The 16,740-nt window shown below is 39.8% G+C and overlaps 1 protein-coding gene across 7 annotated transcripts in view; it reads left to right on the plus strand.

The window, feature by feature from the left end:
- The window catches only part of RUFY3 (RUN and FYVE domain containing 3), an 83,143-nt gene that overhangs the window by 35,545 nt on the left and 30,858 nt on the right, over positions 1 to 16,740 (plus strand). For all 7 annotated transcript variants that reach the window (XM_047719475.1, XM_047719474.1, XM_047719471.1 and 4 more), the window contains one exon: positions 16,306 to 16,479. In XM_047719475.1, the coding sequence (XP_047575431.1) occupies positions 16,306 to 16,479 (174 nt within the window). The remainder of the gene's footprint in view (positions 1 to 16,305; positions 16,480 to 16,740) is intronic.

The following is a 16,740-nucleotide window of genomic DNA, read 5'->3' on the forward strand; positions in this document are numbered from 1 at the left end:
TTTCTAGAATGTAGTTTTAAGAAAAAATTAGAATGGGGGAGGGAAATGGCTTTACTCATTAACTTTTTTGAGTCATTTCATCCTTTTTTTATTACCATTTTCTATTTCTCTTGCCTCATTTCAGTTATGTGAAATGCTAGTTTTACTGTACTGTTTAAATTAAGAGTTTTTATAAATGCATACTTGTAACAAGAATAAACATGAGGTAAGGAGTGTTGCCCATGCATAACACACTAAGCAGCTCAGGGTCTGCGGTGGATCCCGGTTCCAGACCCTGAGAAAGCAGACAATGTATGTGGGCTCAGATCTTCTCAGGAGACCTTCACTGCTGAGCCGTTTCAATTCTATTTCTCATCTGTTACCATGGATTTGTCCTAACAGTTGCCTTTTTAGTGGATGAAGTGTTAACACTGGTTTCCAGCCTCCTGAGAATTTGCTTTTTAAAATAACAAACTCTAGGAGGTTATAAATTAAAACTGTTAGCTTTTGGGTTTTGTTTTGTTTAAATTTTGTCGAGATTGAAGTTTTTCTGGTGAACTGATTCCTTACAGTGGTGGTTGGTGTTGCATTCAATGTGTCTGTAACTCTTGTTTGATTGAAAAGGAAGTGTCGCCTTCAGGTGGAAAGGTAGCATGCTTTCAACACTGATGCATTATCTGGCATCTCATCTCATTACATACTATTATTGATTTGTGTCTGAAATTTGGAAACTCACTAGAAAATTATGAAAATTAAATGAAATAATAAAAGCACATATTTACTATCTTTAGTTTCTCAATAAATATTAAATTCCTTTCTGTACTCATCACTAGCCTCTTAAACGGACTCTGAACTTGCAGTTACCCAGATTACTACCCATCTCTCTAAGCATTGAAATGGTTGGGACGTTACTTGAATTAAGGAAATAATATACCTGTATGAAGTATTATTTGATCAAGATTGCTTACTGGTTCCTTCACATATTTTCTTTTGGGTTAAGACTTAACATCTACCATCTTTAAAAATGGAAGGAACACATCTAAGAGATACTCTTAGCATCTAGCGCTGTGTCACATAGTCATTCAGTAAAGGTTTATTTTAAATAACATTCTTACACTTGTTTATGGAGAGCCATCATAATTTTAATTTCTAAACACTTGACATACACACATTTGTTTAGTCTTCAAAACCCTATTACATTTCATAGATGAGGAACCTGATGTCTGCAGAGGTAGGAAAGGTTCCCAGTGGAATACTGCTGGGAAACAGAGAGCAATAAACCATAGATACACACAGCAACCTGGAGGAATCTCTAAGCAGTTATGCCGAGTGGGAGGGGAAAAGCCAATTTTAAAAAGTTACGTGCTGTGTGATTACATTTATATAATCTTAAAGTGATAAAACATATATATAAATGGAAAATAGTAGTTGCCCAGGGTTGAGAGGGGGAAGGGGGCTGGAGGAAGTGGGTTTGGCTGATGGCAACATTGTGTCTTGACTGTAATTCAGTGTCAGTATCCTGGGTTTGATGATGTAGTCTAGTTTTGCAGGATGTTACCCTTTGGGGGAACTAGGTTAAGGGTACATGAAATTTCTATTATTTCTTACAACCGCATGTGAATCTACAATTATCTCAAAATAAAAGTGCAAGGTCAAAGCAAAGAGATAAGAAACTTTCCCAGAGTCCCACAGGGAAGAGTGCAAGTAGAGTTGAAACTCTGCAGGCTTCCCCCAGAGCTTGTGCCCTTAACCACTACACCAAAGTTCAAACTTACTTGACTCAAGACCCACTGTAAAATATGCTTTATCAAAACTCGGTACATACATCATTTATTTGTATGTGTCCAGAACATACGTTTTGTAAAACAATACATGACCTCACCTCACTATAAGAGACATAGTAAATCGATTGTATACTTCACTGAGGGGTGTGACCTTTAGTTTGAAAAATGTTCTAGCCATGCAGATAGAAGAAAAAGGGCCTTTCCTGAAATGACTCTATTTCAGATTCTGTTTCCTGCATACAATTATTGGCGTCCTCTAAATTGGGCCACTAACCCTGCATCCTTCTCTTTCTCTTTAAACCTATCTCCTCTGGTGAAACCATCTAATAATTGTCACTATTATCCCTATGCTAGTGATTATCCAGCCTCAAACTTTAATTTGCATTTACAACTATGTGATGAAAAATATGTTGAGAAGTGTCCTTTACCGTATTCAAAAAACAAGTTGATTTTGCCCCTTACCCCAAAACAGTTACTCAGTTTTTTTCATTTTCATTTCCAGTTTCACAGGGCAAAAATCTTGGATTATTAGTGACTCTTCTGTTTTCTTACTGGGTATAGTTCTTCATGGCAGGCAGTTTGGGTCCTCCTCCCCCAAATTCACTTTGCATTATCCTCTCACACCCATCATCTTCAATTTTTGATCATACTACTTCTCTGCTCAAATCCTACCATGGTTCCCATTGCTGGGTTCAAGTCTAGTTTAGAGACCCTTCTGTGCTTTCCACTTCTTCCCAGGAAGACCTCCCCTTTCCATTCCTATTCCTCTCACCTGACTTCACACACCCATTCCCACCCTTTGGAATCCGTCCTTCCATGTTTCTGTGATTTCACAGTGAGGGTCTTCCTCAAGGCCTACAGTATATGGTAGTATGTCATTTGGAGCCCAGGTGTACAGTATTCCAAGTGTTAAGCTAAGGTTTGAGATTACTCCCAATTTTTTGCTCAGGTCTGGGGTTTATCCTACTTATAAGCTAAAAAATGACGCTGGTGTTGTTTCTTGGATACTGGCAAAAGACAAAAAACTCCTAGTCAGAGACGAAGGACTTTGTTATTCATGACGCCGCAAGCAGCCTGAGCTTGTGTCTAGGCACACTTCTGTCTTGCATAAGAGCCCCACCTGGGAGACATCGTCTGACTCAGCAAGATGCTCCCCATCCAGTGGGTTTGTGTTGCATCTGAGGAATACTGAATCTGGAGAATGCATTGCTTTTATAGGAAGCGGGGAGAAAGCCTTACCTCTCATGACTTATCAGCTGCCTAAACAGCCCTGATGAATGACCCAGGTTAAAGAGTGATCAGGGGCTTGCAGTCTTGATACAACCCAGTAAAGATGTGTAGTAGCACAGGAGTCCCAAGGAGGATTTTCTTTCCTAACACTTTATGGTAAAATGTAAAGATATGGGAAACTTCTCCAGTGTCACTCAGGGAATGTGAGAGACAGATCTCACTCTTGTAGACCAGAGCTCTCGCTCTTCTGAGTCACAGTGGTGCCCCCAACATTTAAATTCTTGCTGTGGAATAAGTTGAACAAAGCAAGGAATTCATGGATTTGCATTTATCTCCTAAATTTCTTATGCTGCGTCAAAACAAAGGTCATTGACTATTGTCCTACTTCTAAAAATTCCCAGAATTCTCGGTGTTCTTCTGTCGTGTTGAATTTGGGAACTTTCCAAACAAATTGATTATATTATGATATGGGGACCCAATAAGGAAGAAACCAGCGTATTTTCATAGGGAACTCTTGAAGAGGATTATAAATCGACCTCTTAATGATTAGAGAAATGGATGCCTAAAAGAAAAACAGTCTTTTCCTCTACTGCTCACAACAGTTCTGACACCAATTATGTGGGGGGTTTTCCCACACCAGCCAATTCTCCAACGTCTATTCAGTTCTGACGCTATCTACCTGGAGTTAATGCAGACTCTGTGCGCAGATTAAAGGCTCACTCCTACAAGGTACCGCCTCATTTCAGATGCCAGTTGCAGGGCCAGCTTGTCACCTCTCCTTCTGACCAACCAGATAGAGATCAGATTCTTGTGACCCCCCTCATAAGGTTTGGTAATTTGCCAGAATGACTCAGAGGCCTCAGGAAGGATTTACTTGCTAGATTATGGAGTGTTATAAAAGAATGCGATTCAGGAACATCCAGGTGGAAGGGACGCATAGGGCAAAGTACGTGGGAAGGAGCACAGAGCTTCCCTACCCTCCCTGGGTGCTTCACCCTCCTAACACCTCAGTGGTTCACCAGCGCAGAGGCTCTCTGAAGCTTCTGGTTAGGATTTTTATGGAAGTTACATTACATAGGCATGATTGATTAAATCATTGGTCAGTGATGATTGAACTCAATTTTCAGCCCCTCCTCTCCTCCTTAGAGTTGGGGAGTGGGGTATAGCCAAATATTCTAACCCTCTAATCGCATGGTTGTTTCTCCTGGTTAACCAGTCCCCATCCTTTTTTTTTTTTTTTTAAGATTTTATTTATTTATTTGACAGAGATCACAAGGAGGCAGAGAGGCAGGCACAGAGAGAGAGGGGGAAGCAGGCTCCCTGCTGAGCAAAGAGCCCGATGTGGGGCTCGATCCCAGGACCCTGGGATCATGACCAGAGCCGAAGACAGAGGCTTTAACCCACTGAGCTACCCAGGCACCCCAACCAGCCCCCTTCCTTAAGGGTTTTCCAAAAGGTGCTCATTTTACCTTTAACTCTGGAGCTATTCAGGTGCCAAGGACAAAAGTCAAATATTATAACAAAATATGCTTCCATGGCTCTTATCACTTAGGAAATTTCAGGGGTTTTAGGAGCTCTTTGTTAGGAATCAGACGATAGAAACCAATATATATTTATATAATGTGATGAGATATATATATATATGTGTGTGTGTGTGTGTGTGTGTGTGTGTGTGTGTGATGATATATATGTGATATAGATATATGTGAATATATATATATATATATATATATATATATAAATTATTTTACAATGCCTAAGAATGAGTGTGATAATAATAGTGATAGTAACAATGGTTTGGAAACATTAAATTGCCCAATAAGCTTATTCTTTTCAGTGCTAATGCCAATCAAAAGGGATTTTTTTGGTTATGTGCAGAGATGAGAGAACAATAAGGAGGTGGCAGTTAAACTTTGATCTGAAGCAAGAAAAAATAAAACCTCTTTTTTATTTTTAATTACGGAATTTTTCGAGTACATAAGGAGAATAATGAACCCTAGAGTTTTCATTACCCGGCTTCAGTAATTGTCAATATTTGTTGATCTTACTTCGTCTATTTCTACATTTTTGTTTCTGGAGTACTTACAATCCCCAGCTTATGATTTTTTGATTTGATGATGGTGCGAAAGTGATATACATTCAGTAGACATCATTCTTCCAGTCTTGAATTTTCATCTTTTCCCAAGATGTAGAATAGTCTCCCGTGATGCAGGACAACAGCAGAGAAATGTAGCAGTCAGGCCAGGCAGTCACAAGGGTCAACAGCTGAGACACTTAAAAAAAATTCTGTGCCATACAACCATTCTGTCTTTTTACTTTCAGTACACGATTTAATAAATTACATGGGATATTCGACACTTCATTATAAAATAGGCTTTTGTTAGATGATTTTGCCCAACCGTAAGCTAATGTGAATGTTCTGAGCACCTTTAAGGTAGGCTAAGCCAGACATAATGTTTGGTGGGTTAGATGTATTAAATGCATTCTTAACATAATCTTTTCACCTTAACAGTGGGTTTATTGGGATGTAACCCCATCGTATCTTGAAGAAGGTCTGCTATTATTTTTTTTAGGATTTATTTATTTATTTATTAGAGAGAGAGAGATAGAGCACAAGCAGGTGGAGTAGCAGCAGAGGGAGAAGCAGGCTCCCTGCTGAGCAAGGAGCCAGATGTAGGGCTCCATTCCAGGACCCTAGGAGCATGACCTGAGCCAAAGACAGTCTCTTAACCAACTGAGCCACCCAGGTGCCCCCAAAGATCTGTTATTTTAAAGGAACTCCAAATGCTATGCCTTTCCACTTGCAAATACTTAAGTATCACACCTAACAAAATTAACAATAATTTCCTAATATTACCTAATATTTACTTAACCTATCTTCAAAGGCTGCTTGTCTCAAATATGACTCTTTTCATTTGGCATATTTGAATCAGGATCCACATAAGATAAACATTATTACGTCTCTTAAGTCTCTAGGGTTTTTTTTTTTTTAATTTTTATTAATTTTTTATACTGCTATTATCCTCCTTATTTTATTTCTAACTTTTTATTTAAATTGCAGTTAGTTAATGTAGAGTGTAATAGTAGTTTCAGGTGAAGAATTCAGTGATTCATCACGTAAAATACCCAGTGTTCATCACAATGTGACTCCCGCCACTTGCTTAACCCATACGCTCCCTCCTCCCCTCTAGTTTTTGTAAAGAACAGCTTTACTGAGATAGAGTTCACATACTGTCAAGAGTCTCCACTTTAAACTGTACCGTTCAGTGGTCGTTAGTATGTTTACAGAGCTGTGCATGCATCACCACTACCTAATCCCGGAATACTTTCATCACTCTATAAAGAAACCCTGTACCCATTAGCATTGACTCCCTATTCCCTCTTCTCCCCAGGTTCTGGTAACTACTAATCTACTTTCTATTTTTATAGATTTGCCTGTTCTGGATATTTCTTTTTAACAGTCACTAAATTTGAGGCCTTTTGTGCCTGGCTTCTTTCACTCAGCAGAAGGTTTTCAAGGTTCATTCATAGTATGGCATGCGCCGGTACTTCATTCCTGTTTATTGCTGAACAATATTTCATCGTACAAATCACACTTTATTTATCAGTTCATCAGTGGAGGGACATTTGGGCCATTTCCACTTTTAGGCTATTATGAGTGAAGTTGTTATGAACATTCATGTACAAATTTTATGTGGACATGTGTTTTCACTTCTTGGGGGTATAGACCTAAGGATGGAATTGCTAGGTCATGCTGGGGACCATGGTTTAACCTTTTTCCAAAGCTGTTGCACCATTTTACATTCCTGCCAGCAGTGCAGATGGGTTCTCTGTAGTCTTGTCCACACTTACTATTTTCCTTTTTAAAAACTTTTTAAAAAGTATATCCATATTTGTGAATGTGCAATGGTATCTCATTTGCATTTCCCTGATGGGCATTTATTACATGGACTTATTAGCCATCTGTGTATCTTTTCTGAAGAAATGTCTATTCAAATCCTTTGTCCATTCTTTTTTACTGGGTTACTTTTCTTTTATTGAATTGTAAGAATCCTTTGTATATTTTAGATACTGGATATGATATGTAGATTTTTTTTTCTCCCATTCCATGGGCTGTCTTTTCATTTTCTTAATCATGTCCTTTGAAGCATAAGTGTTTTTTAATTTCAATAAAATCCACTTTAGTTTGTTTTAATTTTTTTAATCCGGTTATTTTTTTTCTTTTGCTTATACCTGTGGTGTCATCCAAAAAACCATTTAGTCACATTCTATAATCCTTTTTATATGTTGTTAGATTTGGTTTGCAAGTACTTTATTGAGGAGTTTGCATCTATGTTCATAAGAGGTATTTATAATTTTTTTCTATCTTTGTCTGATTTTGGGCTCAAGGAAATATTGATCTCATAGAAAAAGTTGGGAAATATTCCCTCTTCTATTTTTTGGAATTGTTTGGGAAGGATTGCTTTAATTATATTTTTTAATGTTTTAAATGTACATTTCAGTAGTGAACCCATCTGGTCCTGGCTTTTTCTTTGTGAGTTTTTTTTAAATTACAAAATCTTTTAAAAAAATTTTATTTATTTATTTATTTGACAGAGATCACAAGTAGGCAGAGAGGCAGGCAGAGAGAGGTGGGGGGAAGCAGGCTCCCCGCTGAGCTGAGAACCCAATGTGGGGCTCATTCCCAGGACCCTGAGATCATGACCTGAATCCAAGGCAGAGGCTTAACCTACTGAGCCACCCAGGCGACCCACAAATTCAGTATCTTTACTTGCTATAGATTTTCTGTTTCTCAAGTTACTTTTGGTAATTTGTATATTTCTTAGAAATTGTCCATTTTATTTAGGTTGTCTCATATCTAGGCACACAATTGCCAATTAAATAATTATATTCCTTTATAATCCTCTATGTTTCTGTAAAGCCAGTAATTATGTCTTCTCTTCATTCCTGATTTTAGCTATTTGAGTCTTCTCTCTTTTTCTATTGGTCACTCAAACTAAATGTTTGGCAATGTTGTTAATCTTTTGAAAGAACCAACTTTGAGTTTTATTGATTTTTCTCAATACTTTAATGTGCTCTTTATTTCTGTTCTAATCTTTATTACTACTTCTTCCTGGGGCTTTCCACTAATATATATATTTATTGGTTGCCCTTGAGGAAGCTGTCTGTGAAACTGGCGAATTATGACATGCTGGATCTAGAAGAGTCATGTAGGTCGGTTCTTCTCAAACTTGGAGTGCACATACAGAAACCCTGGGGTCTGGTTCAAGTGCAGAACTTGAGGTTCTGCACAATGGTTCAGTGGTACCATTGGAGCCCAAGGTTTCCCATTTCCAAAAGCATCCAGACGACGCCCGTGCTGAGGTCAGGGCTGCATGTTTGGTGGTAAAGGTCTAGTTCATCTGGTATCAGAGTCATCTGTGGGGTTTTCTAAACCGTGTTGTTTCTCTCCATTCCAGGGATAATAATATGCGCCCCCCCACCACTAGTGCTGCAGTGAGTCATTGTGATTGACATTGTATGTGTTGTTCCTGTCAGATTAAAGAATTACTAAATAAGCTTAACCTTCTCACTTGACAGATGAGGAAATTGAGGCCCCAGAGAAGTAAGACTCCTTGCCTGGTGGCATATAATTAGTGCAAATAGGTGACTAATATCAAGCACATTAAGATTGGTGGATATAATCTTCTGATGATAAAGCTTGATTTTAGCAAAGTACCGCTTTGATTATGCTATCCAAGGAAAGGCAGCAGTGAAGTAAATTTGTTGTTAAAATTTCTCAACTTCTAAAAATAAATACATACATACATACATACATACATACATACATACATACAATTTTCTCAACTTCTTTAAGATTTCGACCCAGAGAAGATTTTACTGAAGTGAATTTCCTCTTTGGTACTCTAAGTAGAGTGTGTATGATATCTGGAATGGCATTAAGGAGAATAGATCGATAAGATAGTCTGCTTTTCCCTCTCCCACTTCCCCTGCTTGTGTTCCTTCTCGCTATGTCTCTCTCTATCAAATAAATACATAATTCATTTTTTAGTGATCTCTACATCCAACATGGGACTCAAGCATACAGCCCTGAGATCAACGGTCACGTGCTCTACCAGCTGAGCCAGGCTCCCCATCTATTGATTATTTTCAAATGAGGACTGAATAAAAAGTTCATGATCCTCTTGTACAAATAAGTGTCATCAGACTACTTAAATGGTGGTTTGGGGGTTTTTTGTTGTTGTTTTTAAAGATTTTATTTGTTAGAGTACGAGCCCGGGGAGTGGGAGGCTGAGGGAGAAGCAGGCTCCCCGCTGAGCAAGGAGCCCAATGCAGGACTCAATCCTAGGACCCTGGGACCATGACCTGAGCCGAAGGCAGACACTTAACCGACTGAGCCGCCCAGGCATCCCTAAATAATGTCGTATTACAGGATCTTTTCGGTGCTTTCAGTAATTTCTTTCACTATCAAGGATAACTCATTTTACACCCAATTTCATACTCTAAGAAATATTACAGAAAAAATCCAAAATAGATTTATTTAGGAATTATTGGTCTTCAGACATTCTGAGCACAGAGTAAGCTTTCCTCTCTGTACCTTTCTGTTAGTCATTTTTAATCTCATACTAATGTTCTTAGGTATCTTGGGAAAAATTCTATATGACCACTTTTGTTTCTCACATAGGATAAATTTTTGATCTGTCAGATAACCAAGAAGTTCTAAAAAGTAACTGCTTGTGCATACAAATTATTCCCACCTTGCCAAAAATTGGGCACAGTATAATAATATTAACATATGTTAAATATAACTTAACTTTTCTTCAACTATTCATAAAACATTTCAGAATTTCTCTCTATGAATATTAGCCATTGCACTAAAGAGACAAAATGGGGTCTTGGTCAGATGATGGGTTTGCAGAATGGTGTGACCCAGTGTCACTCTTAGCTTTGTGATTTTGGGTTCACTTTTGTCATCTCTGTTAACTAAATGAGCCTCATTACTCTGTAAAATTCATTAAAATTTCCTCATATGGAAATCCGCATTCTTGAAGAGCTATAATGAAGATCTAGATGTTCTGGAAAGAACTTCGGTTTGCAAATCAATTTATATGCTTATTACTGTAACTGGAGTCATTTTTGCACAGTTTGTTCAGTACCCGGCTCCTGTTGCGTTCCCCACCCAGGTGCTTTGTGTCACCATCTGTCTGCCCAGCAAAGCTAGACACGTAGAAGTTACTCTCCATACTTCCTCCTTGATACATTCTACCCCTAGAACGTCTCCCAAAGCTAAATCCCTCTTCTCCGCACAGCAGCGGCGGACCGCTCTAGTTCACCCCCTCCTCGTTTTCTCCCCAGCTTTTGTGTTAGAACCTTACTTGCTCCGCAGCTCTGCGGTCCTGCACCCTTCCAGGCCGCCGTCTACACGGCTCTGGGAGCGGCTTCTCTGAAACTCAAATCTGTGAGCTACACCTCTCATTAAAATCTTGGCTGACTTTAAGGTAAAATCAAGACCTTAACCAGGACCCTTAGAAATCTCTCCTTTACCTATTTCCCTCATCTCTTCTCACAGCATGTGCACCGTAAACTTCTGACATGTTTCCCATTTTATTTTTCGTAGTGGGCCAAGTTCTTTCATACTTAGGTGCCTTTGCCCGACCTGTTCCTTTCATCCTGCTCCCTTCCTAGCTCTACGCCTACCCCTCCTTGTCTGACTCCTCCTGTTACTGAAATACATGGCACCTAATGATTTACTTTTTTTATATATATATTTTTATTTATTTATTTGACAGAGATCACAAGCAGGCAGAGAGGCAGGCAGAGAGAGAGGGGAAGCAGGGTCCCCACTGAGCAGAGAGCCCGATGCAGGGCTCGATCCCAGGACCCCGAGACCATGATCTGAGCTGAAGGCAGAGGCCTAACCGTCTGAGCCACCCAGGCACCCTGGTGATTCACTTTTTTAAAAAAGATTTATTTATTTATTTTAGAGAGAAAGTGTGCAAGCGGGGGTTGAGGCAGAGGGAGACTGAGAATCCTCAAGCAGACTCCCCGCTGAGCGCAGAGCCCCATGAGGGGCTCGGTCCCAGGACTCTGAGGTCATGACCTGAGCCAAAATCAGAAGTCGGCCACTTAACCCACTGAGCTACCCAGGCACCCCCCAATGGTTTCTGTGTATTAATCTTGTACTCTGCTACTTCTGTAAGTTATTGTATTTTTGTACAAATTCTGTTCATTTGATTTTCTGGATGTAAAATGAGATCATATGAGAGCAGTAATATTTGATGCAGTTCCACAGGTTCTGTGCTTCTAGTTTCTTTATCTTCTTCACTTGTGTTCCTCCACTACCCTCAGTACAGTGTTAAGCAATAGCCATGTTAATGGATATTTCTTAATTTCCTTAAAGTGCTGCAGAGTGGGGGCACCTGGGTGGCTCAGTCGGTTGAGCGGCTGCCTTCGGCTCGGGTCATGATCGCAGGGTGCTGGGATCGAGCTCTGCGTCGGGCTCCCTGCTCAGCGGAGAGCCTGCTTCTTCCTCTCTCTCTGCCTGCTGCTCTGCCTACTTGTGGGGTCTCTCCATCTCTCTAATAAATAAATAAATAAAATCTTTTTAAAAAATGCTGCAGAGTGAATAAACATTTTATAAGCTAAAAACAAAATAGCCTTATCCTCTGAAAACTTAGATCCACATACTTGCCCTTTAAATATGAAAGGAAAGGGGACGGGTCAGGTAGCTTTCTTCTGTAAATGTTCCTGTCATGTCCTGTGTATACTTTTGTCAGTGTTCTTACTGCAGTACGTTTGCACTGCTTCTCAAACTTGTACACATCCAGTGGCAGAGGAAGTTGTAATAGGACTTACATACAACCTGCCGGATACTTTGCATCAGTATCACATCTAGTATTTTAGCCTTAAATACATAAAACTTATATTTGAGTCCATAGAAAGGGTATAGTTGATCTAATATAAAAACATTTTAATTTTATTTGTCCTGGAATAAAATTGATCTTTGTCAAAGGTGTTAATGTTTATTGGGAAATTTCAGATTTTCTCTGTTAGCTGTCCTGTTTTGTTCTCCAGATATCTGTGTGCCCAACTTCGATAAATAGTAAGCACTTTGGTGTCAGGAGCTAGGTCTTTCATCTCTGGAGTCCCAGCATTAAACATAGTATCTAATACCCAGTAGATGTTTACTGTTTATTGAAGGAAAAAAAAAAAAAGAATGAATGAACAAAAGTTCAGTTTTGGAATAATAGTGTTAAATGTTAGCATTGTTAAACATTTTAATTGTAGATATTTTTCTCATAGAAAAATATAATGACACTGTGAAAGTCATGCATTTTTAAAAATCATTTTCTGGCCTATACAACATAACAAAACTTTAAAAAGAAATGTTTTGTAGATGTGCCTGGGTGGCTCAGTTGGTTAAGTGTCTGTCTACCTTGGGCTCAGGTCATGATCCCAGGGTCCTGGAATCAAGCCCTGCATCAGGCTCCCAGCTCAGTGAGGAGTCTGCTTCTTCCTCTCTTTCTCCCCTTGCTTGTGCTCTCGCTCTCTCATTCTCTCTCTCACGCTCTCTCAAGTAAATCTTTAAAAAAAAATTTTTTTTTTTTTAGGGGCGCCTGGGTGGCTCAGTGGGTTAAGCCTCTGCCTTCAGCTCAGGTCATGATCTCAGGGTCCTGGGATCGAGTCCTGCATCGGGCTCTCTGCTCAGCAGGGAGCCTGCTTCCCCCTCTCTCTCTGCCTGCCTCTCTGTCTCCTTGTGATCTCTCTCTGTCAAATAAATAAATAAAAATCTTTTGAAAAATTGCTTTATAGTTAAAAGTATAAAATATACAGGAAAGATCACATTGTAAGCATTCAGTACGATGAATTTTCACACACTCAACTATTTCACGTAACTAAACCCATATCAAAAACCAGAACTTTACCTGCCCCTCAGAACTCCTTCCATGCTCTAATTGTGTCACTGAAACCCTTTTTAACAGCATTTATTCGTTCTGCAAAATCATTTTATACTTGAGTGTGATTTAAGATAAGTAACAAACCAATTGTATAGAGTATTTTTTATTCCAATGACAGGTTAGTGATTTAGTGATCATTACTATTAGCCAACATTACAAAATGTAAAAAAGAAATAATATAAAGTACTATTTTCAGTAGTTTACTTTAGTACTAAATAGAAAAAGTAATTAAAATTATTTGTAATGCCCATACTCTTATATACTATTCAACACAAAAATTACGATAATAAGCATCAAATAATAATCATTTTTAAAAAGCTTTTGCATTAAATAATTAATAATGAGCAGTTAATTCTTTTGAGCTATTGTGCCTAACTTTCAAATTACCCTGATTTTTGTTTGACCTTCTTTTATTTGTTTAGAGTAATAGTTCTTAATGGGGAAGAAGCCCGATTTTGTCTCCCAGGAACAGGCATTTGGTATTATCAGGAGAGTTTTTGGTTGTCGTAACTGGAGAGGGCTACTGACACCTAGTGGGTAAAGGCTTGGCTGCTGCTAAACTTAATTCACACAACAGCCCCCCACCAAAAAAGAATTATCTGGCCCAAAATGTCAGTAGTACTGAGGCTGAGAGCAATATTTTCTAAAGAATGAGTGGGTTGTGTTTGATGCAGATGGGTTCAAACAGGTTATAGCGCCATACTAGTAATGTACAGGGTATTAGGACTTTAATTTCCCTAGGCATTAGCTCATCTTTCTCCATAGCTTATTTACCAGACCCCAAACTGATGTCTTGAACATTCTGCTAATGATTCTAAGAAGAATGAGATGAGGCAATGTAGAAGTATAAATCCATCACCACTTCTGGCAAAAGTCTGAAATCCAACTCTCTGATGACATTTCCTTGTCATCTGTTGGGAGGCAGTAGAGAATCTAATTGCTCTCCACAAACATTCATGCACACTCACACGCCTCTGTGCCATTCCTTCCATCCAGTGATTATGGGAGGTTGGAAACACTGGAGTGCAGGGTGCCCAAGTGGCTCAGTCAGTTAAGGGTCCAGCTCCTGACCATCTGCTCAGGCCATGATCTCTCAGGGTCATGAGATCGAGCCCTGCCTGGAGCTCTGCCCTCAGTGTAGAGTCTTGCTTAAGATTCTGTCTCTCCCTCTGACCCTCCTCCTGCTTGCTTGCAATTTCTCTCTCTTTACAGAAAGTATGTCTTAGAAACACTGGAGTGCACAGAAATGCCAGTAACAAAGTTGAAAATTAGTATCTGATAAAGCCGTTTTTTAGGGGGTTAGATTATTATGTATTTCAGTGTCACCTTGTGAATTTGTTCTGGTCTTGACAAGTTGACCTGCCCCGAGCAAAGAGCCACATTTGAGGCACGGCCTTAAAACATTTGTTGTGCAAGAAAGAATCAATGACAACATATACCACTTCTGACTTCTTAATGAAGCGTCTCTCTGAAAATATCTCAGAGAACACAACAAACCAAGATTTAAATAGTTGGGATTATAAATCTGCAAGTCCATAAACTTAATGAAAAGTAGCTTAGAATTTGGCATTTGATTCTGCTTATTCATCTGTGAAAGCAGATACAATTGAAAACTTTTCATGAAGAAAATTAGGAACAAGTTGAATGAAATAATCTGTTTTATGTTGTAGCTTTTTTGTGTTATGGGTACATGGATTTTATTAGTATTTTTTGTCAACCAGGGAATTGGTAAAATAGTTCATGGATGTCTGGGCCTTTTCTAGTTTTTAAAAATATGATACATTTGACCTTTGAGAGGATCCATTAACTTTCGTGTCAGATCTAGATCCAAATTCTGCCATTTATGAACTGTTTGGCCTTCAATCTGTTAACTCTGTGGGCCTGCTTTACCTCTAAAAGAAGGGACGATATTTAATGATGAAGTCACAAGAATTAAATAAGATAGTCCTGTAAAAGAATGGCCAGCAGAGAGAAGGATAAATATCCGTTGGAGTCATTGGTTCATTTGTAAGTAGATTCTAATGGCCCAGAGCATATGTGTCGGAGGCAGAGAGCCCTGGTTTAGACTCTGGCTTTGTTGTCTCTTAGTGGCTGGGCTCAGGGCCCAGCTTTACACTCTTAAGCTACATGAGTATGTTGGCGCTCTCGGTCACTGTCTCACGGCCTGGTGTAAGGAGGGATTGAAATCATAACCGCCGGGAGCAACCCACAGTACCCGGCACAGGGTAGGCACCAGCAAGTGGGAGTTGTGAGTGCCTGGATTGTTCTGAGTTCTGTCAGATAAAATGTGGTGCTTAGTCCCTTTCCTCAAGTAGCTTATCACACTGTATGCTGAGTCTCAAAACTGGGGGAGCTAATACTGTTAATTAGTTTATTTAGTAATGCTTAGTTTAAATAATAATGTAATTAGCGTAAGTAATAATACTAATAATGTATATAGTGTATTTGGAACAAAGTCTAAGTACTTTTTTTTTCCTACGTTGGCTGTAATTTTTAGAGCGCTTGATAGACTGTGGAGAAAGAGGGGGCAGGGCCAGGGTGGCATCATGGAGACTGGCGGGAAGGCTGTGCAGTAGTGGGCTGTGATGGGCACCCGAGTTAGGGTAATGGCAGGGCTGGTGGTGAGAGTATTAAGACTGTGCTGAAGACCTGAAATTGGATAAAATAAGTAATTTCACTGTTGCATCAAGAATATTCCTAAGGGGGGGCGCCTGGGTAACTCAGTTTGTTAAGCATCCACCTTCGGCTCAGGTCATGATCCCAGATCCTGGGATCAAGCCCCGCATCGGGCTCCCTGCTCAGTGGGGAGCCTGCTTCTCCCTCTCTCTCTGCCCCGATTGTGTTCCCTCTCTCTCTGTGTCTCTCTCTCTGTCAAATGAATAAATAAAATCTTAAAAAAAAAAAAAATATTCCTGAGGGAAACTGGCATCTTTCTTTTTTTTTCTTTTCAAGATTTTGTTTATTTATTTGACAGACAGAGATTAAAGTAGGCAGAGAGGCAGGCAGAGAGAGCGAAGGGGGAAGCAGGCTCCCCACCAAGCAGAGAGCCTGATGCAGGGCTCAATCCCAGGACCCTGGGATCATGACCTGAGCCGAAGGCAGAGGCTTTAACCCACTGAGCCACCCAGGCGCCCCGTGGCATCTTTCTTTTTAACAGCAAGTAAAACTTGGCAGAGAATATAAACCAAACAATATAGTTTGGTGCCACTGTCTTCATTCTTAGTAAGATACCAACAGCCCTACCGAGCATTGCTCTTGTACCTTCGATGCTCATGTCAACACAGTGACATGCTGAATTTTTAAATGTGCTGTTTGCAGTAACCATGGTCCGTCCTCTCTCTCTTTGGCTGTAGATCCTAATTATCTCATGGCTAATGAACGCATGAACCTGATGAACATGGCCAAGCTGAGTATCAAGGGCTTGATTGAATCCGCTCTGAACCTGGGGAGAACTCTAGACTCCGACTACGCTCCCCTCCAGCAGTTCTTCGTGGTGATGGAGCACTGCCTGAAACACGGCCTGAAGGGTAGGCCATGGCCCCGGGATGCAGATGTGCGCACAGCTGTATTCAGGCAGCACATTCCGAAGGAGAAAAGCGTTCTTTATGGAGCCCAAGAATAAGAGGCTTGAATTAGTAATACTAACCTACTAGAATGCCCCCTGGATGGGCACAGGGATGTGGTTGAATTAAAGAGCACACAGGGTTTATGAAACACTGATCTCTAAATTCTAGAGCTGGAACAGACATTACTAGTCCAGTATGGCCCTTCTGTTTGACAGGTGGAAA

This window comes from Lutra lutra, chromosome 2 (assembly GCF_902655055.1).
Source record: "Lutra lutra chromosome 2, mLutLut1.2, whole genome shotgun sequence".
Taxonomy (NCBI): Eukaryota; Metazoa; Chordata; class Mammalia; order Carnivora; family Mustelidae; genus Lutra; species Lutra lutra.